Here is a 27,567-nt window from a genome sequence, read left to right on the forward strand (position 1 = left end):
CAAAGAGAGTGACGTCAGTGTGAGTCAGTGGATAAGTGACGCTACTCGAGTGACGATGGTGTAGAGAATGTTTGCTATCATATTACTCTTATGGCTTTGTTTTTTATAGTTTTATAGTTTTGCCTGGAGGTGGGGATGCTGTGTCAGCATCAGGGCTACAATAGGAAAGGAAAAGGACCCATTATTCAGTCATTATGTCATGAAAAACAGTTTATCATTTGATCAGTATTATCAGCTAATATTTGCTTATCACATACTGTTGTTTTCATTTAAAGTTTTCTGGATTCTGTGTTTTATGATTTAAGCACATTTTCTCATCAGACTCGCTTTGTGATGAATCCGTGCAGTGAATGAATAAAACAGCAATTCCCAAAAATATTCCAAATTTAATGAATATCAATGAATTTGATGTCACACAACATTATGTCTTATCAAACTCCTGCAGGTCAGCCTCCATATGCAGCGAGAACACACAGGATAAGGGGCTCTGACAGAGGCTACTCTCACATTCGAGAAACACTCCTGCATGTTTACAATGCTTGACCAGAAACACATTATCTGGCACAGAAAGCCACGAAGCCTTCAACAAACTGGCATCTTGCACCTATCAATGTGGTTGCACTTTTGAGAGCTTGTTGAAGTGTTGAGCTTTTGTGAGCAAGTTTATATTGGCCAAACTATCACCATCAAATTTTGTCTTCCCCGTACATTTTGTTATCTTATATATTTAAAAGTGTATTATTGTTCAGTCCATATGCAAACCTGAGTTTATCTTCCATCCTGTTGCATTATTATACTGAAGTTATACCTTGCTCTGTGCACAGGTGTGTATAAATCAATAAATCCTAAATCAGTGTTAAGGATGAACCCAACATTTGTGGTTTTCTGTGAAAATAGTAGTCATTATTTATTTTACTCTTTTTTTTTTCTCTATAAGCCCATACTGACCGTATATACTGAGACTGACATTCTTAAATCTGTAGAGATTTAGCTTCTCTGTTCATACCTGGGAATGGGTCTCAATAAGATTTTGTTAATACTAATACCATTATCGATTCTACTTATTGCTTTCTTGGTCCTATTTGTCCGTGCTTATTGATTCTTGATTTCCCTCACTGATTCCTGATCAGTTTTCTATGTGGTAGAAAAATAGGTCTACACAGGTTGTCAGCCTCAGTGCAGCTGTTTTATTAACTCTGAATCTGAACACTGTAGAAACAGAGTAGGAAAAAGACATGCATGTGACTGAGATGGGCACAAGCTCCACCGGTTTCACCGATATTTCATTTGGAACTGGATCTCAACTGGAACGGGTTCTCGATTCCCATCCCTATTTATACTGCGGCATCTATCCCTGTGATATCTGTAGGTTTATTAGGCCATTGCAGGCAATATTGCAACATGGGATTTACAACAAGTAGAAGTACTTTGATTTGTCAGGTATTTATCAGACATTACTATATATTTTCATATATAGTATATATTCTATATACTATCATATTTTACTGATAAATGCAATTGAATTTACATAAACTGTCCTATATAACATATAAGACATATTGTGAAAAGTTCTATCTATCAATAAATATTGGAAATAAAACTTTGAATAGAACTCTTTGAATCAGCACTTTTGTAGTGGCAAGGCCTTTTCATCAGTGATTCTGTGTGTGTAGATAGAAGTGTGTGAACATGTCTCCTTTGTTGTAGTAGTGTGTGCATTGTCAGTTTCTGGGAATTAATTTTCATCAGAGCAAATGAGCAGCAGGGAATCAGCAGAGACGTGGGGAATGTTTCATGGAACGAGGTGAAAGTTGTCAGCTGACCGTTCCCGGATTGCAGCCCTGGAAAGACCTATCAGAGGTCTTGGAAAGACATTTTAAACCTCTCACATTCCTTTGTCAAGCAGTACTTTTCAAAGCATCTTCTCCCCTTGTCCTCTTTAAAAGAAAACGAAGAATAACAGCGTTAATTCATTTTTATTCTGCCTGTCAGGGCCATACTGTTGAATACCGACAGTCCGTGCAGGAGGCGTGCAGGCAGGCATCTGGATAGACCATCTCAGAAGTCACTAGCCAGGGTGTCGGGGTCACAGTGATGCCATAAATCGCCTGGCTAACTACTGTTCATAAATTTCAGGGCAGCATGCTGTTCAGTCTGAATATTTTTGACTGCTGTCTCAGTGTGAAGTATTGGGGTGAGAGGGTGTGAGTTATGGGAGACCACCTGAGTGCCAAGGCAGAGCTGCAGAGCCGGGCAGGGGCTCTGGCTGATAGTGCTGTTTTACGATCCAGGGTTATGAAGAGGACACGTTTGGCCCCTCTGTTCCACAATAAAACTTTATTTTGGCTGTGAGGTTCAAACTTCTTGTTCAGCTCCTCTGGTTCGGAAAACAACTTCACTGTGATACGACCCCTCGAGCTGTTTGATGCTCCTGCTGCAAACCTCCTTTCTTCATCCTCTGCTGGCGTTTGATACACTTCTCTCATTCCTTCCTCGCCTCCTTCCACTGACTCCACTGTTAGCAGCACAGGGTAGAATGAGAGTGAGTGCCAGCAATAATAATCATAAAGCTAAGAATCTGTGCGCACGTCTCCTCTGTTGCTCATAATGGCTGCTGATGGCTCCTTCAAGGCTGATTCCTCCTCTGACTGAAGTCTGGTAAGCTGTAGTTAGACAGAAAGAGATATATGTTCAGCTGCAGTTTGTGGTAAAAAGCTGAATCAATTTAGCCAGCAAGCAAACTGCATATGTCAGCCGTAGTGTCAGGGGTGGAATGTAACTAAGAACATTTACTCAAGTACTGTACTTGAGTACAAATTCAAGGTTACTTTAGTCAAATATTTGCGACCTGTTATGCGTCATAATGAAATTCTTGGTCATTGTTGGAAACTTAAGGCCGATTTACTAGTTGCTGCTCAGATTATACATAACATGATGATTTTATAAACTATGATGCATTGCTGTAGATGAAAGTACCCAAAAGTACATGTGGCCATATGTGTGTTTAAGATACGGCACGTATGTGATGTAAGTCGACATACTTATTTTAACCCAAACTATGCTCCTTTCCTAAACCTAACCAAGTAGTTCTGTTTCATAAAGCTAACCAGACTGTGGCCATTCACAACATTAACCACGTGTTTGTTTTTCTTACCATGACCGTGGGTCTGCTGTCCACAGGCATTAATGGGAAAGACTGGCGAATCACCTGAATGCAAAGTTGGATTATGCACTGCATGTAAAGACTCACTGGTTTGGTCGTCCGTTTGCTGTTTTCAGACCTGGTGTATTGATAGAGATCTGGTTATTGATTTTAAAGTGATCATCAAAATGTCTCCATCAGTTTTATGCCAAATCAGCCAACGTGGAAAGAGCCCTAGTAGCAGCAACAATGTTTTTGGTGGAGTAATGACTAAACTGCCAAGAGGGATGCGACAAAACATCCCATCACCAGGCCTTAACAGGGGCAAGACTTTCAGAAAATCAAGCACTCTCAGCAATGTTACCAGAGGGTCTGGTGTGATGTGCAGCTGCATGTTGAATGCAGAGCTAAAGAGGGCAACTGCTAACTGCAGCCTGAATCATTTATTATCTGCAAGGGTGAGGACATTGAGAAGTACACAACAAATGCACAACAAACCACAAAGATGCCAGCGAAAGAAACAGAGAGCCTATGAGGGTTTATGTTGGAGCAGCCAGGGACAATTTGCACACCTAATGTAAATGTCCAGTCCATCCTGAGGGCGATGGTCAGTCAGCTTGCCAACCCCTCCCAAGGCGTCATTGGGTTTATTTTTGTTGGCCAACTGTTGTACTGAGTCTCAAACGGAGTAGTTTTTTTTTTTTTGTGAGTTTTTTTTTAGTTGAACTGTCGGTTTTGCAATGAAAAAAAGTACATAATTCATAGTTCACCTGTTCTACAGAAGCTGATACTCACAGAGAATCACAAAGCATCACTTTATTGGATTTATTTTCATTGGCCAACTCTTGAGTCCCAGAAGAGGAGTTTTTAGTTGTGATAAGGGCTGATTCATTGGTCGCTGAACTGTGGGTTTTGTACTGAGCACTGACTGCCTTCTTGGTGGTCTTTTCTAGTCCAGTATCTAGTTCTCATTATGGATTTTCTATGTTTCTGTTCACATTGGTAAAGACTCATTAAAATAGGCTAACTATGCATAAATAAATGTAATTTTTTTAAAAGTCTGGTCCCCACAGATAAATGCTGGCCCTTGAACAAATGCAGTTTAGGACCCCCACCACACCTGTCATGAACAGGCTACAATATGCTGTATATATGAAGTGTGATGTTTCCCATTTTGAAATGAATTTACTGTTGATCAATAAAGTGTTAATGATGTTGAGTATTCAGCAGAGCTGCAGATCGTTCACAGTGATCCTGTCCTCAGATGAATGTGAGTTTAATGTGGTCTACTTCCTTCTCCTTAACATCGTTGTCATGATGACATTTACTGGTGCAGAGAGTGTTGTAGAGTTCACACGTTAATGTTTGACCAGAGAAGTCGCTATCAGCTCCTAAATCATGACTACAGGATGTGTCTCGTTTTTCCCGTACTCGGATTTCTACAACTAGTGTCAGAATGTCTGAGTCAGAAATGAATATGGATGAACTCTCTGAGCCTTGTCTGCCTGTTTCATGTTGGCCCAGTCAGAAGAGATGTGACATTAATTAACTGATGAAATATTTTTTTATCACCACTTGTTCTGGACCCCTGACCATGAGTAAGAATCAGATACAGACCTTTGAGTGATAAGTTTAGAAACCCCTGATCAACACTGTAACAAAAACAAAATCACTGGCAAGTGACAACAGTTAGAGCTTAGTAAGCGTAATATTTGCCAATGGTGGATATGTGGTTATAATGTAACTCCATCGTGATGGGAATTTTTTTTTTTTTAAGAGCCCACAGAGGTGAACTTCTATGGCTCCATGTTGTCATGGATTTGTAAAGCAGCTGGTCCCGAGACACTGCTCGTGAAGAACCACTATACAAAGACTCCAGGACTTTAGACAGGGTTACAGGAAACAACAGTCTGAACAAAAAGTATGGGCTGGGCCAAAGTGATTCTCTGAGAGAGGGAAGACCCAGTGAAAGTATCCATACCCAAGACCTATATTCTGTGTCAGCCCCAGGGGAAGGGCATCTGAGAGACCCAGCTCACAAGTCTGTCTGAGTAGAGTTACATAGGCTCAGTACACCACAGTTTGAACTGATTTCCAGGCTTCCTGGATAAAACGGGTTACACTTCAGTGTTTAACATTGCTATCGTAATGACAAAAGACAAAAAGGCAGAGATTCTAGACCAAGTTGGTTTCCTTTGATAGTTGAGGTGTGACTGGCCCAGCCTTTCCTCACAATGCAGAAGGTATCACTCAGGTTTCTGTTAATCACTGTGAAATAGTTTGTCCCACAGAATTTACTGTCATATAGAAAGGCAGGGACTGACATCAACATACACAGATAATATTGTTTTCTTCCACAGTGGCTTCCAGGATACTCAGTATGGATAAATCAGTATGGTGAAGTGGACGCCTGGAAAAGCTTCTTATGTGCTGTTGGTATTGCTACCATGAAGCTCTGTTCGTCAGTTTCAGTGACATGCCTGGTGTGCATGTGCTTGTGGGTGTTGTGGGCTCCATTAAACCCTATCAAGCCTAATTGCCGGCCAGTGGCGTACTTGGCAGCTTCTCCTTGCGGTCTAATGAAAGCCCATTAAAGTGATTCATCTGTAGCTTATACACAATGGCAAACAAACTGACGTACGCCCATGAACTCTGTGTTTGCATAAATACGTAATACCTGCAGGCACACAGACCAAGCTCTTTAAATTTTGGTTTGGGTCCAACAAAAAACCAAAAACAAACTTCCATTGGGTATTTTTTTTGCCATAATGGTGGGCAGGTGATCAAACCCTAATTTGGTATCAAAGGTTGAGTATCCTTTGTGATAGTAATACCAATAGTTCACTATCCCACCAGCAGGGGGTACTAAGCTCATAGTGCTGGGGTTTGGAAAAGGACTTCAGTTCATACTGTTCAGTATATATTCATTCACTGCCCCTTGCTTCTCAAACATGAGTGCTGTTTGCTCTAGGAAATTTTGATGGCATTTTTTACTTTAATTTGCCATTTTATGGATCAAATGCTTAATGCCTAAGATGATAATATGTGGCTTTAACAATCATAAACATAATTGTAGTCACAGCCCTACACACACAACAGAAAGTCAGGCGTTCCCAACACTGAGAAATGTTTCAGGTCTTAGAAACATTTAATCAGATAATAGTTAAACATTGATTAGAATTAACTGACGTCAGCTGCTGCTCCTCCAGCTTTCTGTCATATGGTTTTAAACATTTCCCATGGACTGATTGTTTTTAATGGGATGGTCAGAGTTGAATTATTTTTCCTATTGCTTGCTTTTTTCTATTTTATTGTTGTAAGATACCTGAAGAGGTTGCATATACAGCATTGTTTTATTGTCCAAATAGTCACCTGTCATGCTTTGTTCACATCTCACCAATATTGATTGAAAAAAAAGTGTAGCGAATAAAATGACTGTATTCATGTCACCTGTGGAGGAGAGCTGCCAGTTTGTCTTCCCATAGCTTTCATGAGTAGAGATGCAGCGTATCAGAAATGGTGAGTTTGATTTAAACAAAAAAAAAAGACAACTGTGCTCACAATCTTCTCTCTGGTAAGAGTTGTGGCCGCAGCAAAAGATCAGCACTGAACCTCAATACTTGTGTGCTTTTGATGTTAACTGCCATGTGTTTGTTTCATGTAGCATTGAAATCTGTCACATAACAAAACATGTCATTTGGTCAGATTGCCAGTGATACTTATCTTGATGCTGTAGTCCCTGATTTTGGTCAGGACTTTGCCAGTTATTGCATCTTATGTTGGAAAGGTCTTGCACAGCGGCTCTCGGCTTGAACGTGAAATGGAAAGTTTTTTGTGTAAAAGTACTGCTTTTGAATCACGCTGAAGCTCTGGCATTGTATTGACATTAGTGTCGAAAGATACTCAGCTCCTGACACAGCCGGTGTTTGTAGTGGTGACCTGAACATGTTGGAGTGAGTGTAGTACTTCAGAAACACACACACACACACACACACACACACACACACACACACACACACACACACAACAATGTCACCTTCTGATATTGATGCATATCCATCCTCTTAACCACACCACACACTGACGATGTGTTGATGATGATGATGATGATGATGATGATGATGATGATGATGATGATGGGAATGTTGATTGGAGCTAATGATAGTGCTGAGGGGGTTGGGGGGTTTTGATGAGCGAACATTGTTAACATTCTTCCGACACATGGAGTGATTTAGTCTTACATCAACATCAGATTTAGTTTTTTTTTTTCTTCTGTCTTTTCTCTCTTGACTGATTTTTTTTTTTTTTTTGTGTGTTTACAAATTCCGGGATTTCTGTCTCACTTTGCCCTTCTTAACCTTTCTTTTCCTCTACTTTTATGTTTTGTTATTCGTAGACATTTTTTTTAATAGTGGAATTTCATACATAGACATAGTGGGTTTATTTTGGGAAAAAAAAGACAGAAAATGAGGAAACAATGTGAAATGCATTGAGAATATATTAAAACAGACAAAAGCTAAGCATACAGCTGTTTCATGTTTCAATCCTTAATATGTCTAAGATTTTGTTTTTAAAATCATTTAACATGTTTGTAATTATACAGTGTAGGTCTGTCATTACACCCATGTATCTTCTATTTGATTTGTGTTGTGTGGTCTTTGTGTAATGGGATAATTGAACTGAATTATAGCCCTTTAAGGACTAAAGATGTTGGATTTCTTAAACATGAAAATCAAAGGCTGTTTGGCGTGAACAATGTTGAGTTCACTGTATTCTGTTCAGTGGCAGTAAAAGGTTTCTCACCTGTACCTGAATGCAGCAGAGTTTTACACTCTTGCTCCACCTGCAGCAAGTTCTTGCTATTGCAGACAGACCTCATATTCAGAGGAGGGATTCAGTTAACACCAGTGAAGTGTCTTGTTGTCTTTTACTCAATTCATTGTGATGAACTTTGACCTTCCTGTTGCTGAACCAGCCTTTTGGCTTTCAGTATTCGGTGTCGTTGTAGAGGAGATCATATTGTGTCAGAGGCCGAAATAAGCCTTTAAGGAGTTTGTGGAGTGACATTGGCCAGGCAGGTGAGCATGCAGTTGTGTGTATGCGTATGTGTTTGTGAGTGTGTCCAACCCCTGCTCTTACTAAGCGCCCAACTCCCCATAACAGGAAACAGCGAGGTGAGGCCAGGGTTTATGGGCTAATACGGCCTCAAAGGAGCCTCTTGTTTTGAAACAGAGCTGCAGCTCTTCATGCTTGTTTTCCATATTGGTCTGGCGTGGAACGCTTTGACCCTGGCACGGTGGCAGGAAAACATGACACCGGCCGGAGCTTTGAACGCCGTGGGGACAGGAGAGGGGCTTTCTGTACCCATGCCCATCTCCCCCTCTGGGTTAAGCAGAAGCAGGTTGGGCATCAGTGCCAACTGACCGCACAACCTGAGTGCTCAACCTGCAGAAGCTGAAAATTATCTTAAAAAAATATTTGGAGTAGCACTAAGGCATACATTTATTTTTATAAAACCATCTTTTTAGCATTTTTAAACCTGTCCAAGTTTGTTTCAGGGCAAAAACATGACAGACGTGAGATGTATGTACAGCCAAATTATAAGTCTTTCCTCAGAAAAAAGTCTTACACCCTCTTCAGTGTGTTCAAGCAGCTGCCATGAGGTAGAGGTTTCATTTAAAGCTCCTGTACACAACATTAACATGCGCAAAAACAAACATACGCCACCATACATTTGACCATCAAAGGTCATTCTCAACCTTGGGAACAGTATTTGGGTAAAACATCCACACGTACTAGATCTTCTGCTGTGTTCAAGTGCACGTCACAGTCTTCATCACCGGATGGGGTTGTCATGGAGTCATGGGCTGCTTTATGTTAGAAAGTTTCTGATTTTTTATTCAAATCATAATTAGGGCTGGGCGATAAAACGATAGCGATATGTCTCACGATAGACACTTTATATCAATAAAGAATGCGTTCGATAACACATTCGATAATTTCTTTTTCTTCGTCGGAAGAAACCTGAAGTTGCGAAGCAAGGTTGGTTGCATGAACAAAGGCATTCGCTCTCAGGTAACCGAGCAACGTAGGGAGTAATCGCTAATCAGAGAGACACGCTAAGACGCCAATCATGTAACAGTATCAAGTTCGGTTGCGCCATCTCGTTGTCTCGTGTTTGATGCTTCGTGAGGAGTGAGATGAGAAATAGAAAGTGAGCGCTGCAGCGAGCAAAGAAACTGTCGATAAAACAGGGAAAGTCAGCTCGTCAGTATGGAGTTTTTTGGATTTTATAAGTTGGACCGTAGTCAGACCGATGTGGTCTGTAACTTATGCAAGACTGTCGTCCCCACCAAGACCGGTAATACCACAAACTTATTTAACCACCTTAGCCGCGCTCACTCTTTGGAGCGCAGCCGTATTCGCCAACGTCCAACAACATCTGCAACCGCAGCACCACCGCACAAGCAGCTGACCACCATGCAGAGGTATCTGCTTCAGTGCCTGATGACAAATCATCTAAAAGGCACGAAGACGTAACGGAGGCAGCGGCATATCATATAGCTAAAGACATGCTTCACTGAGCACTGAGGAGAAGCCAGGTTATAAACATCTCTTACACGTGCTTTGTTTTTTTTTGTTTTTTTGTTAACACACTTGCAATAAAAATCTAATTGAATAGTTCATGTATGTTTAGAGTAAGAAGAGTGACTAAAGTTATTCATATGTCTAGGCTGGTTTTATAGTTCAGTCAGTGTTACTGTGCTGTCTATCATGTTTGTTTGTTTGTTTGTATGTTACAGATGTCAAGTCCACCTCAGTTTCTGCTATGTTCCAAAACACTGCACATATCTGAAAACATTTTATTCAGCAGAAGGTGAATCAGCTTGTGAACTTTCTGCACTAAACCTGCAGAAAAAAAGTTCTCAGGTTTCTCTCTGTTTACATTTTTACACTTTTATTTACATTTATTATTTGAATGTTTTGGTTGTGTTGACATTTCCTTTCCTTTCTGCCTTGATAGCTGAGGGGATTATAATCAGAGGAAGGTTCAATTTAAAATAAAAAGGTTTAAATTGAATGTATTTTTCTCCCGCACCTTATTTTAAATAGGTAATAAAAAATATCAGTAATTATCGATATCGACTGATATAAAACACTTATGTCGTGATACAGTTTTCAGTCATATCGCCCAGCTGTAATCATAATCATAAGTATGTAAATAAGAACCCATGACTGCCAGACAGGACTGAAAGCTGTATGCAGAAACCTATTAGGCTGCAACATGGTTTGGATGTGGAGGGGTGGCAGAGTGGAGGCCTGACAACCTGCTGGTCCCTGTGTACATCAAAACCTTTAGAACACATAGGGAAGCCAGCAAACCATCATCCTCATTACACACAGATTTCAGTTTCTTATGATTTAAGACAAGAGCCAAAACATGAAAATGACTTCCTAGATGCATGCATCAAAACAACCTTATCAGCACCTGAGACGTGACATCTAAATGGATGTGATGGCTGTTTTTGGCCTTATGACACAGTTACTGTCGTTCAGTCTCAGTATTGTGATCAGCCCTGTTCTCATCAAACAACAAACTACAGTATCAGCAATACATCAGGGCTGTGTGTCCGACAGCTTCTTGTCTTCTGCCCCCTATTGCTCATAAATCGGCTAACACAGCTTTAATGCAACTCAGTGTGAACCGTCCAGAGAGATAAGGTCTCTGCTTTTTCTTTTTTAAACAACTACTGATTTTACTAGTTTTTCCATCATGTAGTTGTCAGTTTGGGAGGTAAAGCTTCCACAGGCAAATCTCCCAGGTCAGACTTGGCCCACCTGTGCAGTCTTTCCAGCAGCAGGCCCCAGTGCAGCCGAACATTACAGCCCTGCCTGCTGCTCAGTGCAGGTTCTTGGGTGTCCCCCAACCTCCAGCCCTCCCTCAAACCCTTCCTCCGCTGCTCCCTGCCCTCCACCTCGACGGTTACCTCCAGACCTGGAGAGGACGCATGGGGCAGGCAGTGTGCGAGGACGTGTGTCTGAGTGTGCGTGCATGCGTGTGTCTGTGTGTGTGCACGTATGTGAGAGGGATTGAGGGATGAATGCCATGACTGGTTCGGAATGTTCCAGAGTGTTCCAGAATGTGCGGTCGGAAAGTCTGAGCAGGGAAAAAAGACGAGGAGTACCATGGGTGAGGGGAACAAGACCTTATTGACAGGGCTCGCTCACACACGCACGCACACACGCACGCACGCACACACATACACACACACACACACACACACGCACACACACACGCACACACACACGCACACACACACACACACACACACACACACACGTTGGCCCAGTGTCTGCCCAAGGCTCCTGATTCATGTGGATGTTACACCTAATGATCCCAGGACTCTGTATTCAGCTACAGTGTGGTGGTTTCAGGAAGGTTGTGTTCCAACACCATAAAAGAGTTTTTCTTTTACTACTCATGTCCATTAATGTGTCATGGAGTGAACAATATACAGGTTTACTTTCCAACAAATCACTGCACCAGCCAGTTTCACCAAGAGGAATTGTCGGGAAAGACCATTTCCCCCGGAGGTTCTCTGTAAAGCGTCCCATGCGGCGGTGCATTTGGACATCTTTTGGCATTAGTGAAATGATAAGAATGAGTCATTTTGTTTACTGTACCTCCTCAACAGAGAACACCTTGTGCTTCTTCTTCTTTGTTTGCCGTTGTTGCTGTCTCCATTTCTCTGTCTTAAGCGCCATTGTTTCAGATTCTCTCATTGTGTACTCAAGACATAACACACATCACTGAGCACACAAGAAGCTCACCTCAGATAACGAGCGATGAGAGAATCATTTAATTGATGATCTTATCTTACGCAAACAGCATGCATGCACAAAGCATTTCTTCTTCATTAAGTCAGCTGAGCACGGTGAAAGATGGATCATTAAATAGATTATTTTAGATCTACAAAACATTCCCAGCGTTGATCCTCATTGTATATAATTTATTTTAAACATCCTATGACTTTATTGAGTCTGTTAATTGTTTTACACCAATCACATCATAAAAAATTGGGTGACAAATGTAATTGAAATACAGATATGATTAAACTAGTTGTCAGTTTATTACATCACATTAACAGGAAATGAATAAACGTTAAGGGCTGTAACAGCCTAATGGTGTAGTAATAACACAGATGAAAAATGTATAACTTTTAAATCAAAGTCTTTTTTACATAATATTGATGGTATCTTGATGAATTCAGTGATAACTGTGGTGGTGGATGTTTTCTCATGTTTTGGTTGTGTTGCTGTTATTCAGTCAGTACAGGAAACTAATCCATTTGTGTTTGTCTTCTGTCCTTTCAGGATGGTTCCTACCTGGCTGAGTTCCTGCTCGCTAAAGGCTACGAGGTGAGAGAGAAATCCAAACTGCATACTTAACAGTACCGAGAACTTGCCCTCTGAAAGCTCAGACACACACATACACAGAAATGAATGCAGACACTCCTGAATGCCAACAAACACAGACACACACAGCACAACATTCCCATGATAAGTTGCATCCAGACACCGCAGCGCGTGGGAGCTCCTGAGGGATCCTGACGTAACCTGACTGTCAGCTTTGTACACAGGCTGACTCACACTCACCCTGATAAGACCCTTTGTGTTGCTTTGAGCCGGTTCACCCCTCACCTTTTACCCCTGGGTCGGACCATTAACAGGGAAATGGTTGTTATTATACGGCCATACGAGTGAGGTCACAGACTTTCACCTGCTGCACGATGTGTTTTCAAAAAGTCAACAGCCAGATGGATGCAGAGGTTAACAAGCTGTTCCTGACTGATTGAAGCTACACATGGCTTCAGCGGCGGTTTCTCACCTCCTAACTGTGATGACTGTACATACACACACTTGCACTAACCTACATGTTGCAGCAGTGCTCATTGTGTTTTCCTGACGGTAGCTGCATGACTTCATTTCCCCACACATACACAAACACACACCTTCATCCCAGCCTGCCTGGTCAGCTTCGCCATCTGCTGCCTGCTTCAGACACAGCAGAGGGGAAGTGGACGGGGTCCAGGCAGGAGATGCTGCATGAGGAGGGGGTGGGTGGCATTAAAGAGGAGCGCACAGGCAGGCAGGAAGTGCACAGTGAATAAAGGAAGTGAGGTCAGGGCACAGCGTCCTCCCACTAATGGACTCCCCTTGGATCAGGTTCTGTTATCTTACTTGAGCAGAGCTTCCTCACACATCCCCCCTCAGAACATGGAGTACAGATCACAGATCACAGGCAGGATCAAAAACACGGTGAGCTGGAGCCATGAGACACAATATTGTTACATCAGCTTTTGTAACACAAAATGCTCGACTATCCCAAGATCGTTCACACAAACACAGTAAATCAGAGCCAACCACTGCATCATATTTCACATCTTTTAAGTGTGTCACCACATTTATATATGTGGGAACATACATATGCACAGAATACATTAAACATGACAAACTATAGCTGAAGTCTTCATTCAGTCTCAATTCATGACATCATGACATTTATAACAGACTTCCAAATGTAAGATGAGCCCAGAGGAAACACTGTTTATTAAGGCCACAGCAGTAATGGCAACATGAAATATGCCTGTTTCATCTATTACAAAATGAAACAAGTATATTTTATTACCTTGTCAACTCAGTGTAGAAGGAGCCTGCATCTCATTGTAGAGCCAGTTCAGTTTGAAAATTGATCCACTGACAGTAATGTGATTAAAAAAAGCTATAAAATCATGGACACCAACTCAGAACCTTGTAAACGAACCATCTGATCTAAACTGGATCTCCACAGACACAATAACGCCCTGTTCACACATAAAGTATGAATTCAACATGAGTCTGTTTCTTTCAGGTTTGTTTAGCATAACAGTGAATTTCCTGATGATTCAAATGCTTCTTAGTTTTGTATTACTCTATATTTATCCTTCAGTGTTTTGTTGAACAAATGTTATTGTATCAAGATGATATGTTCATCTTTGTGTTCATGTTAATGTTAGAGGTGAAGTGATCTAAATATTTTTTGTGAAATAATACATGATTGAATTTCCGTGTGTCCATTTCTTGTGTCACAGGTTCATGGCATTTTGCGTCGCTCCAGCTCCTTCAACACGGGCCGCATTGAGCATCTTTACCAGAACCCACAGACGCACACTGAAGGCAGTAAGTATCCAGCCTACACCAGTGTCTGGGTCATTCACTGAGAATAGCAATTTAGATATTATCTATCACCTTATTAATATTACCTCAGATTTCTTTTGGATTAGTTTGAGTTTTGACAAGAAGTTTAGTCTTTCACGCGGACAATTTTATCACATGTCTGTGTTCTAGCTAAGGTTACAAAATACAGTTCATCCACCAAATGTGGCCCTTGCCAGCAGGTCAGATCCTGAATGCCAGTCTGCTTCAGCTTCCGTCCCCTCACCAACCTGTAGACATTAAAGTGTATGTAAGTATAAACACAGGCAGTCTATCGTGTTTGTTCATCTCCCTCTTTATCAGACATGAAGCTGCATTACGGCGATCTGACTGACAGCACGTGTCTGGTGAAGATCATCAACCAGGTGAAGCCTACTGAGATCTACAACCTGGGCGCTCAGAGTCATGTTAAGGTAGTGTGATCCCACAAACACATCTTCAGCATTTTCATGCATCTTTCCTCCTCTCACACTGCGTTTCTCCAAATGAAGATTAACTTTCCAGTGCATCCTGTCTGACAAACATGAGTAACTTCCTATTCCCTGGAAACGCTGCGCAGCGGTTTATTTTGAAGAGCCAGACAAAAGAAAGGAGCTGATAATAGCTTTGATAACAGTGAATATGCATTCCAGCAACACACTGTTATCATAGTGAATTTGAAACCATGCAGTTATTCTAGATGAGCAATGAATGAATGAGTAAAACTGGTTTTGTTTTGAGCCACCTGCCCTCTTCATGTTTCTAGTGAAACCTGATGACTCACAGTGTAAAAAGAAATGGTGATACTCTGTTTAGACTGATTTGTAATCCATCACAGGGAGATATTGTTTTTATTCAGAGGTATTCTATTATCACATGATGGGATTTTGGAGCAGGGGCTGTTATAACAGTTCTCCAAATTGCTGCATTCAAGGACATTCTGAAGTGTTAAATGTAAGATTTGGTTATTTAAGGAAAGCTTTTCAAAGCAGGAAACGACCATATTAACATGCTGCTTTCATGGAGTTTGTAATGGCCTGTTGCTCGTTGTCTGGCTTTTGTTTCCTGATTCTAAACCTTGTGAATAAAGAGCTGTCCAGCAGGCTCTGAAACCTTGGCTTTCAAACTCAGTGTGCTTTAAAGCTGCCTTAATCAAATTTGGCCACTAGGTGACAAAAGAACTGCATGCAAGCTGACACATAACTGCGTGCGCTGAAATAACAAACCTAAAAGAAGCTTAAAAGTTCCATAAAATGTGTTAATGCCAGCAGGGCTGAATGTAGCCTCTAGCCGCTAGCCTCAAGCAGAGGAGAGGAGCAGGCTGCAGAGGTCTGGTTAGCTCACTTCTTTCTAACTCCGCAACATTTACTCATTTTTCAGACTTTAATGTATTAAGTTCCCCTTTAATAATAAGAAAATGGATTAATGGAACTTTAAGAAGGATTAGCTAGCATGTCAAGCAGCCTTTATGTCCTTTCAAGTTCATTTTCATGGCTAACATGAGTTGCAGCCAGTGACTGCAAGGAAAACTGGAGTCATGCTTTGTCAGCTGTAAGGTAAGGCATGCAAGGCTTGTAATTAATGGGCTTAAACATGTGTGTAGCACCTTTGACATGCTGCCTCAAGTCTCTAAAACCTATTTTTGGTGTGCGAGTTTCCTATTTTTTCACCATTGCATCTAATAAATGTGACAGCCCTCTTCTCCATTAACATCTTTATTTGTCACGTCAATGTGAAACTTGGTGGACACCATTTCCTCCACAAATATCGAGAACTGTTTGAGTCCATCTGGTCAGTACTGAGTGCTGAGTTTTTACCAGCAGATGATGTTAAAAAGGGACTTTCAGTTCTGGGAAGTGAGCAGCTCATGTGTGGAGGATGCTGGAGCTGATGGGACAGGAAGTAATGTTTTCTTGGATGGGTCAGTCAGTGCCACAATGTCCTTTTTGTCTCGGAGCTCTGCGGTGATCCCAGGAGATCCTCTGGCGCCGCCTCCCTCCTCCTCCTGCCCCTCCACAGTGGGATCTGACACACAGTCTCCAGGCAGCACTGATCCTCCGTCACTGTGGCGGTTTGGGTGGGATGTGGAGCCAAGGGCTTAGTCAGATCATAGATAATAAGGTCATTTGTAATGTGAACATGAGACACTGCTTTAAAGTAGCAGTAGTTTCTTCATTGAATCCGACCACATTTTGGATGAGTTTGGCATCATTTCATCATTCAGTGGAGTTTAGTTTGATTCCAGCCTTTGAGTCCCTGAGTCAAAGTGGAAGAGCCAGGTCAGCCCGCACATCTCTGTGGTGTAATACAAGCTCTTCTGAAACTGAGTGATTGATTAGGAAATGACAGAAAACGTTTGAATTATAGTTTTAATATGAATCCATTTTCTCAGTTATTATTAAAAATATCAAACATTTCCTGGTTTCCGTTTCAAAAATCTATAATAATCTGTTTGACTTTTCTTCAGGATGATTATGAAACCAGTATGAAGCATCTTTAATCACATCTTTGAGAGAACAGTCAAACAGGCCGGCTGACAAACTTTTGCCTGATGGTGCTTTTGTGGCTAAAATGTTCTCCAACAGTTGCTTATTAACACACCAACAGACACAGAATAACATCATCATTTATTTGTACTTGTGTTTGTGTCCACCTGATGAATATAAGTCCTATTCACTTTCCTTTTCAGCTGCTAGATGTTCCAGTTCCCTCACCAATCGTTAACTTTGTCTGTCTGTTGTCAGCTTGGTGCTGGACAGGTTTATCAGAGCTTGTTTGCTCAGAACAGCTGTCTGCTGCTGTCTGTTTTGAGCAGAAATGTCAGAAATTCACTAGTTTCCACCGTCTTCAATCTGTAGCTTTGCTGCTTTTCCTTGCGTTACTGTATTGTAATCTGAATGTCTTTGGGTTTTGGACCATTGGTTGGACAAAAGAGGAGCATGGATAACCATGGCCAGGGAAGAATTGTGACAGGCATGTTTTGCTGTTTTGTAATCATTAAATGATCAAAAAAGATTGATCTCTCACAGATAAAGATAACTGTTCTGATGCTCTGTGAGCACATGTACAAATCGTGCAAATAAGAATGAAGGAGGAGGAAAAAGAGAATGGAGGAAGGTGGACATAGAGAAAAAGAGAGTGGGAGAATGAGTGAGAGAGTGAGAATGATGACTCCTCTCCACATCCTTTGTGGTCCGAGGCCGTGACTGCTCCCACCTCCCACATGGTAGATCATCCTCAGGCCACACACACACACACACACACACACACACACACACACACACTGAGAGTGACAGAAAATCCCTGTACCTGTATGCGGCTCTCCTGTGTTTATTTGTTTCCACACCAATAAACCCGGCTCTGGTAGCTCCTCACCACATGCTGCCTGCTCTGAACAGCTGAGCTGCTGGATTACTGGCAGCGGTGGTGTGGGGCAATTTCCAGTCTGTCCCACCACAGAGGAAAAGATCACTCACACCGGCTGCTCAGCATCTCTCTCTCTTCCTTCCCATCAGCCCTCACCCTGCTGCTGCCATGTTACAGGGAATCCCTTCTGAGGCCGGCTCGCTCATCAGACTCCCCCAGGAAGCTTGAGTTGTAGTATTGGTTTGAGACGGGGCGTCTGTGTGTGTGGGTGCTGGTTTCCGTTGTACAGAGTCATCACTGAGAACAGAGTGAAGGTTATTTTCTAATGCTGCAGGGGCGGAGGTGGACAGGGAATAGTGGATGGATGCTGGAGGGCCAGAAAGGCAGCCAGCTGCAGTATCAAAAGATCAGCACACAAGCAAACAGAAGGGATATTCTGTCTTTTCTCTGAGGCTGTAACAGAGCAGCAGAAGAGTCGATCAGTTTGATCTTTGTGCTCGGGCGTCTTTCCCTAAAGCAAGATTCCAAATATGTTATCATACGACATAGGAAAGATGGCTAAAATGCTTAATTAAAAACAGTACTTTCCTTATGGGTTTCTGTGGGATTGTTGCTCCACACTAACTCCACCAGTATAAACGATGAGGATGGATTATGGCCAATTAGCGTCATCCAAAAAGCGATTATGTACCTAAAAGCCTTTGAGATTAATTGTGCAAACAGTGAACTGCTTCACTGTTTGCAAAGGAATTGAAGATGCTGGATGGTGAGCTGATGATAGGAGGTAAAGTTAAATACATCAGTTCCTCTTGGAATTTGTGCTTGCTAGTTTTTCTCATTGCCATCATTTCAGCAAAAAATAATCAAATTCACACTTGTTTGAGCCAAAGGTAAATTAGCGAGCTTGATAACATACTCAATCACCTGTTAACTTTCTCGTATTTAGCGCACTATGTTTGCAATGTTCAACATTTTATTTTAGCGTGCATTTGCTAATTAGTAATACACAGTACAGCTGAGGTTGATGGGAATGTCGTAATATTTGGTTGTAAACCAAAGTATTGGACAAAGCAAAAGTTCGATCTGCTGATTTCAAGGGATCTTCAGAGTCATTTGAACTCACCCTCTGGGTCCCATGGATACCTGACAGTGTCTGTATGTATCTGTACCAAAACTTTCAACCATATCCTGATAAGTTTCATGCCAATCCAAGTGGTGGTGGTTTGGCTGATCGACCAACAGACATTCATCCATAGAGCCATGGCGCTAGTACAGCTAAAATTAATCCGCAACTTACTAATGTAGGTAGGTAGAGCTTTGTCTTCCAGAACCTGTCCTCCCAGGCAGCTCTTGTCGCCAGGCTATATCCTCCAACTACACTTCTTTGAGCATTTTAAAGCTGAGCCATTTTTAATGGAATACGTAAAACTAATCATTATGTTTAGTGGTGCTGCATGGTAGGACGCGCTAAGGTTAACCAGTAGAAAACTGCAGAGTTTGTCAGTCCCAGTTTGCTCTGCAAAACGTACAAGCCTGCCTGTTTCCACAGGCGCAGTTTCATCCAGAACGTCTTCTGTGTCTTGTGTTGCTTTTTCTGGTCAGAAACCTTCAGGAATGCGAGTTTGAGTGACAGATTTGGGGTCAGTTGGGTCTCATGTAGTTGTGCAAGTTTTGTGTGTAGTTTGTGGGCTTCAGTGACCAAAAGAGACTCGACTGGTCAAAACTCTTCATGTGTCGGGGTCTCCAAATTGGAAAATGGAACGTGTCTTGCTTTATATAATCTATTCTAAGCTTGTAACAGGAAGTGCTAAAAATAAGAAACATCAGGAAAATATGGATGGATTTCATGTCTTTGTTCAATCTAACTATAAAAACACAGCACAATTTCCTAAAATAAGAAAAAAACAACACTGTAGCATTAATTCATGAATTATGCATCTCTCTGACATTAATGAGAATTGAATATTTTGGAAACTGCCCTCGTGAAATATGCATGAACAACGAATCCGAATGGGGAAGTGCTTCCAGGCTGCTCACATTAATCTGTTCTGCATCTGAGGGTTCAACACGACCCCATTGTGCTCTCCCACTGAAGCGCTTCACAGGAAAGCCGTGAACAAAACCCCTCGACGTCGCTCTCTCTGCGCGAGTTCTCCCACCTGCAGCTGTCACAGCAGACGCGCAGGGAGACGGGCTGAATTATTAACACACCTCGCTCATGACAGGGAAAATGACGGCGAGACGGGGAAGGTGGAAAGAGTTTGGGGAGTGTACGTGAAACAGCTCGAGGTTTCCACCTCATTGTTTTTGAGGAGCAGATCGCATTCAGGAGACAGACTTCCTTCATCTATGTCCTTCATTAGCCATATCCAAATTCCTCCTCAGAAGGACTTATGATCCTATTATCTTCTTACAGCTCACTCTCTCGCTGCTAGCCTTTGGTCTCTCCCCCATCCGGGTTCGCAGAGTGTCCCACGCCAGAGACTCACACAGGATTTAACACGCCTGTTTCCCCACAAAGCTCCGCACTGTTTGCTCAGAGTGGTGATGCGTTTATAGGCCTTAAAGCGGCTATTGTGCAGCCTGCCAGCAGTTTACTCTCATACACAAGCAGTAATGCCGCTCCTTACTACGGTTTGTGGCCATGTTACGCAATCCATGTAACTTGTTAGTAATGTGATTTAGCTGTTTTGACTCATGTGTCATCCAGTAGTGTGTGTGTGTTTGTGTGTAGCGGATGTTGTAGTGTGTTCACATCCACAATTTTCTGCCTTATTAGCCCTGTTATGGTTGAAGATGTATTCCTATACACTTGCCAATTCTGCTCCAAAAAAGCATAACTTTGCTTTCCAGTAAAAACCATGTGCTCCCTAATTTGGTGATTTTTGTTTTCAGATAAACTGAAGCATTAAATGCTCGTTTATGGGTTGAGATTATTCACCTGAGGCTAATAAAATTCCATGTAAACCAACTGGATTATGTCATAAATGTATGACCGTGAGGCTGAAAATAAAGCTGTTTACTTAAATTCCTGAAAATGTTGGTATATTTTTGAGAAACATATTTGTCACTGAACAGCAACGTTAAATTCAGACTTTCCTGCTAACTAGGCCAATAAAACATTTTAAAAAAAGTTTCTCAAAGCTTTCAACAAGTGAAAAGTCAACATTTTGGGGAAAAGCATGGTTTTCTCAGGACAGGGAGGATAATTGTGTAAGCACCAAATCTCATATTTGTTTAACTGACAAAACCTTTGAAAAACGTGCAAACGAAGGTGCAAATCCCACCAGTCACGACAAGCTGAAACATTTTCATCCTTCATGAGTTGATGAAAAGTTTGCGTTTTAGTGAACCATGTCTTGCACAATACAGTGACAGTAATTGTGAATTCCTCTTTTAGGCTTAGAAATATAAAATTTCAAAAATGCATTGTCATCAAATGTAAAACAAGACTTTTCTTAGCTTGTGAAAAATTCAAATTTGGAAGAACGTTGTTTTTCCAGGATATCAGCGAAAATTTTTAATGAAATCCTCTGAGCATGAAAGTAAACTTTTAATCTTGGGAACAGGTGTTCAAATTAAAAAAAAGAAACATAACTGATCAAACTAAAAAGCTCTCTAAACTCGTGGTTTTCATGCTAACTGATGATCATTTTGAAAATGCCAGCTCTCCTAGTTCTTCATCTTAAAAAAACACTAAAACACCATTAGAGTTCTCCTTTGTCCCTAAAGGGCTGACATTTCAGAGGCACATGGCCATCACAGTGCAAGGACACCACTTAGAGAGGTTCATAAAGAAAAAAAGTGGTTTTCTCAGAAAAGCGTTTTCACAAAGCTCAAACCAAGACTGACATCGTTGAGAGGAACCCTTTTCAGCGGACAGCAGTGTTTGAGAAATGCCAGCTCTTCACTCTAAAAACATTAGATTATCAAAAGCTAATTGGTGCAAAGAAAGATATTTCCTTCGACCATGAAAAGTTTGGGAGAAGCCTGTTTTTGACAGGACAGCGCCAAACATTTGGTGAAGCCCTCAATGAATGATGAGCGGCCTTGTCTCTGTAACAGCCCATTGGCCAGGTTTACTCACTCTCTGATTGGTGTTTACGTTATTCCCGTCCAATCAGCCCTCAGTGGCACGCTCGCAGCGGCGTGTGTGTCTCACTGGGATAAAGACTTGCCTGGAACCAGATTAGCGTACTCCCCACTGAAGTATGTGTTTTCTGTCTCTGAGGACTCATTAGCTGCATGTGTGCGGTTTGTGTGTATTTAAGGTGCCATGTTTTCCATTGTTTTAAAACTGCCTTTCAGAATCAGAATCCTGGTGGTTTTGGCTCAACGGAGATGCAGTATAATCTCAGCGCCCACATTTTCTCATGCGTCCCGCCTATTGAATGAGCAGAAACGGGACTGTGTCGTTGGTGGCCTGGTAGTCAGTGGTCAGAATAGCTCCCCGAGCAGGCTGATCCCTGTTTTGAAAGGTTAGGCCTTCATACAAGACAGCCTGCCTGGCCTGGGTCGAAAGTGAACTTTAGCTTAAGAATAGACCCGTCAGTGCCAAGAGAAACAAGTCTGCACTTTCCTCGTTCAGAGTCAGGGAATGTTTTGTGGTTGTGCTTTGTTGCTCCACTCATGAGTCAGTTCTTTTTCTGTTTTCCAGCAAGGTTGTAACATGGAAACATGCAGTTTGGGAAAGGGGGGGCAGGGGGGGCTTTTTGAGGTTTGTTAAGTAAATACACACAGTCAATAAATAGTATCACAAAGCTAAATATGATTGCATCTAAGTCTGTATCTTAAATCAAATCCCAAATATTCCACATCAACTGTCTTGTTCGTGTGAGCTGCAGAAGCCAAAATAAACGGTGCAGATGTAGTTTCACCTGTGATTTATAGATGGCAGCAGTGAGCCACTGTGGACGACTCCCATGATGGTAGAGTCAGCACCGGCTCCCAGTCAGGTCTGGCCAATAAAATGTACTAAGAAGGGTTTTAAGAGGATCCACTTTCATTGTAAGTAATCAGTTATTGATTGTTTTCTTTATTAGTTTCTTTACTATACGCCAAAATTATCATTAGAAAAATGAACACAAGTCATCAAAAGTAATCCAGTTGTTGTTGTTTTGAACTTGTTTGCTCGTGTAATTTTTGTTAATTAACAAAAGAGACAACAATATAGTTTAAAACTGCTGTAAAGATATAAAAGAGCAAAATAAACACAGATAATTTTGATAATCATTATTTAGTGATCAATCATCACCAAACTTGCTCGTCACAGCTTCTTAAGTGTGAGGATTTGCTGCTTTTCTCTTATAAACTCAGTATTTTAGGGTTTTGAACTGCTGGTCGGACGAAACAATCAATTTAAAAACTTTACTCTGGAGAACATGTGATGAACATTTCATTGTTTTCAATAATAAGACGAATCTTTACTCAATATGAAAACTTCTAAAATAATTAGTTTATTAATCAGTTTGTCAATTGACACAAAACAAATCTGCAACAGTTCTGGTTGTCGATTAGGATTATTTTTTATTTTTCACACAAAACTAAAGTTTCTGTGATTCCAGCTTCTCAGTTGTATCGCTTTGCTTCTTTTCTTTGTCACACGTGTCAGTAAGCTGATTATTAGAGCGCTAAGATTTAGTGCTATTCTGCAGTAGTGCAGTGTTCCTGTGGGTTTCCCTTTGTTTTAATGACAGAAGCAGTCGTTTCAGACGTGCGCTCAGAGGCCGTCTGCTGCTCTACGGGCAGATGGAGGATGGTTCAGTACAGGTCTTTAGTTACTGCCAACTTTTCAGCTTTTTCAGTCAAATGAGTAAAAAAATGAAAGACGGCAGAAACAAAAGAAAGAAAAGATTAAAAAGCTATTGAGAGGAGAGAGATCAGAAGAGGGGAAAATGGTGCCACAGCAGAAACTGAAGAAATTGTCGGATATTAGCTTTCGTCACTCCTTCTTCATCTGCTCCATCATCTCTCAGCCTCTTCCTCTCTCTCTCTGTCTCCATCTCATGTCCTCCCTCCCTTTTACCTCATGCCGTTTATTCCATTCCTACCTCTGCTGGTGACTGACAGTAGCCTGTAGCATGTTTGTTGGTGCGATACTTACCACAACAAACATGCAAAGCTTGGATCGTGTGCTTAATTAGTCTGGTGTAGTTAGTTGGAGGGAAGAGCTGAAGTGAGAAGACGGTAACCAGGGATTACACTAAATATTTACCAAGCTCATCAATCATCCTGTTGCTATGTCCTCTAGGGAGACGTTTGGCAATAATAATCAGCTTCATGCTGGATGTTCGGTAATGATTTATCTGGAGCTCTGGAGGTTGTATGATCAGTGAACAAGGCATGTCATGGCTTCAGAGATTTTTCATCAGCTAATTCCAAGAACTGTTTGTGCAAGTGCTGATGAGAAGATTGGTTTTCTTGATAATGAGTTTTGTAGTAGTTAGCTCATTATTATATTTGGAAATATCGGATCCTGAACGTCTTCTGCTTTTGATTTGGAAGAATCAGTCCACACAGTCCACTTTTCCGACATTTGACAGTATTTCACTGTGTGTATAATGTAGTAACTGGATGTATCATGATGAGTAATACTGTCTGATTATTTTAATTGACATTCTTGTGTTGGCTCCTGTATCAGGTCAGGTATAATTAAATGGTATCTCTAGTGTATGCTTGCCTGCAGTGTATGGAATACATAGATAAACATTTGATGTGAATATATTGTCAATATAATTGGTAAATAACTTAAAACTCAGTATATAACCAGTAATTGAACAACGTATGTGATAACACACAACTGCAGCAGCTGTTCTGGGCCTTTTCAGGTGATTGTGATGAGTCATGCATGTGCACCGCCTCCCTGCCATCCCACCATAGAGGTAAACAGGAGGAGAACAGGGCCACACATGAACATCAAGTTGTGGCAGTTAAGACCCAGGAGAGTATTAATCCAGGGGGACTTCCAAACAGGCCGTAGGAGGATCGTCCACACCTGATAGGATTAAAAAATATCTGATAAAGATAATAAAAATCTTTCACCTTAACTGGATAACATCACAGATACTTCCCTCCCCTCCATCCTGCATATTCGGTTGTCGATGGTAAAATGAGAACATCTGCCATAGTTCCAACACATTTGCCGTGATATTTCAGTTTATTTCTGTAGTGTGAATGATTTCGCTATTCTCTGCAGGACTTAATATAGTCACTCACTGCAGGCTTTGGTTTTGGTGTATTGACGTTGTGGCTTCACTGATGGCCTCTCATGCTTCAGCTGCTGCTGTAATATTGAGGCAGCTGCACCCAGAAGAAACATCTCTGCAGACTGAGTTGGCAAATAAGCCTGATGCGCACGCTGCGTACCATTTATTTCAATTTAGCACCAGCTAGAAGATAGCTTTGTTGATAGCGCTGCCAGTAAAGGGAGGGTAAACCGCACCTGTGATAAAAATACCTGCGTGAAGGCAACATAAGACAGACTGAGTTTACACAATGAACAGAGAGACACACAGCTCAGTTGACAAAGAGATTTGTCAGTATTGGTGTTTTTCTCTTGTGAGCACACATAGTGGTGTTTACATAGACATTATATGAGTGTACAAAGGGATTTCTGTGTGGACTCACTGACTATAAACATACCCAGAAGCAGAAAGGCTCAGTGAGGATGCATCAGCAGATCTGTGCATTTATTTGGACTGTTTCCACTTGTTTGACTGCTAAACGGCACCTAGACGTTCTTATTATTTCACAAAGAAAATCAGTCATAATATCTCCTTCTTCTGTCATCAGCGCAGCCTCTTAATTACTCTCAAACACCCACTCTGGCTGTGACACACAGTGAAAAGATGCAGCCTCGCTCAGTTCTTCCATAAGTGACATAAGCTCATTACTCATAGTAAACATTGTTGCTAATCTGCAAACACGTCCTGACTGCTGCTGCCCACTCTGCGCTGTGTGCTCACACCCTCATAGATACCACACACACCCACACTTCCCCTGCTAATGGCATGTTTGTGTAATTCAGCCGTTTGTTTGGAGTTTTTCTTCAGAGCGCAGCCAGCAGTCGGATCTGCAGCTCAGAAGCTATTGTTTCTGTTTCGAAAGGAAAATGATGCTGCTAAGATCCGATTAGGACTGAAAGGCACGGCCCCAAAAGAGGCAGTGTAATTGTTATTTCACAATCTGTAAATTCCCTTTTAAGAGTGTCACAATCTGTAATCATTCCAAAAGGCAACATTCCCTTTATTATTTTAGAGCACATGTGGATATGCTCCATGCTCTTCAACATGAAATCTGTTGGGTAATTTGGGGATTGCAATGTATTTACAAAAGCCTGCTGTAATGAGCTGTGATCTCACTTGTTTGGATCACATCACGGAATGATAATCAGGGAAGAAAAACAAGGAGAGGCAGAGTTTGAATCGAGAGCAGAGATGAGATGAGAAGTGGGCGAGAGGTGGATGAGTTACAACATTAGATACTTATCTAGATGAGTGTAATTGTTTTAGTCTTTCTGTGACTCAATGAAGGTGTTATTGCACAGTGGATTTTTTTTTTTTATCTGTAGCTGCTTTGTGTGTGTAGCCTGCTCCATGTGCCTGTGTGTTTTAATTGAAGCTTTAAATCAGGCTGTCATACCTGTGTGAAGGGTTGGGCCACTCTTACCTTGTCTCCTGTCAGCCAAACAAACAGACCTTTATTCTCAGACACAGAGTGGGATGTTCATGTGCTATAAGCAGCGATGCACAGCTGCTCACTGAGGTTCTCTCTTCACATTGCTTTCTTTTGATTCCAAGATATGATATGTCAAGGGCTCATGCGACTACTTTTTGGGCAGTTGGACTAGTCATAATTTTGTTTTTAATAATGAAAATTAATACTTTAACTGAATAAACAGCACAGATATTTCCTGTTGGGTCAGTTTGAATGTCTGATCAAAAACCTTTCCTTTGGAAAGAATTTGCCCCAAAAAAGGCTATCGTTAATTATCAGTCTGTGTTTTGGTTTCTCATATTAAGTCCTTTTGTTGTAACTTTTGTGACATTTTTACGCTTCCAGCCACAGCTTCCTCTCCTCTAGTTTCAGGCTTTCCAACAGATTTCGGCTCTCGTTCAGAAACGTTACCGTTTTTTAAAGTTGGCCATTGGTGTTGGATGATCATGGCATGTTTGTGTGATATGGGATAGTTGGTATGCATAGGAAAGATTCCCATGTTAACAGCTTGCAAATGTCATCGGACAGTGAAGGATTCAAAGCTTGCGTATTGTCAATGTAACACTATCCAGTGGATTAAGAAGTCATTACATTGAATGATTGACTTTGGTTGACGTTAGACGTCCATGTTTGTTTGGTGTTTAGCCACCTCCGTATTATTGAATGCCAAGTCAGATATATTGGAGCTATTTAGCAGTGGAAAATAACTCCAGTGTGCTCTAGTTCCTCCCACAGGTGGAGGACAGGGTCTAGATTAGAGCTCTGGTGTAGGCCAGAGTTCTTACACACCAAACCGGAAAAAAAACATTTCTGTATGTACCTGACTTTGTGCATGGGGGCATTGTCATTTCGAAACATGAAGGGCCAAACAGAAACTGTTGATACAAGTTTGGAAGCACACCATAGTCTAAAATATCATTATATGCTCTTAATATTTTTCCGACTTGGAACTAATGGGCTGAAAGACCGAACCATGAAAACAGCCCCAGACCAGAAGTTCACAAAACAGCTGTTAAACAGTGATTCAGATGTGTTTTAAACATAGAAAATGTCCCTCTCCATAGCACTGCTGTTGACCTATGTCTCTGAGTGTGTGTGTGTGTGTGTGT

General features: G+C 41.4%; 1 protein-coding gene across 1 annotated transcript in view; it reads left to right on the forward strand.

Annotated features, from left to right (window-relative positions):
- The window catches only part of gmds (GDP-mannose 4,6-dehydratase), a 157,928-nt gene that overhangs the window by 2,021 nt on the left and 128,340 nt on the right, over nt 1–27,567 (forward strand). Inside the window, exons 2-4 of the mRNA XM_070960866.1 lie at nt 12,518–12,562; nt 14,275–14,362; nt 14,702–14,811. Coding sequence (XP_070816967.1) covers nt 12,518–12,562; nt 14,275–14,362; nt 14,702–14,811 — 243 coding nt within the window. The remainder of the gene's footprint in view (nt 1–12,517; nt 12,563–14,274; nt 14,363–14,701; nt 14,812–27,567) is intronic.

Source organism: Chaetodon trifascialis, chromosome 4 (genome assembly GCF_039877785.1).
Source record: "Chaetodon trifascialis isolate fChaTrf1 chromosome 4, fChaTrf1.hap1, whole genome shotgun sequence".
Lineage (NCBI taxonomy): Eukaryota > Metazoa > Chordata > Actinopteri > Chaetodontiformes > Chaetodontidae > Chaetodon > Chaetodon trifascialis.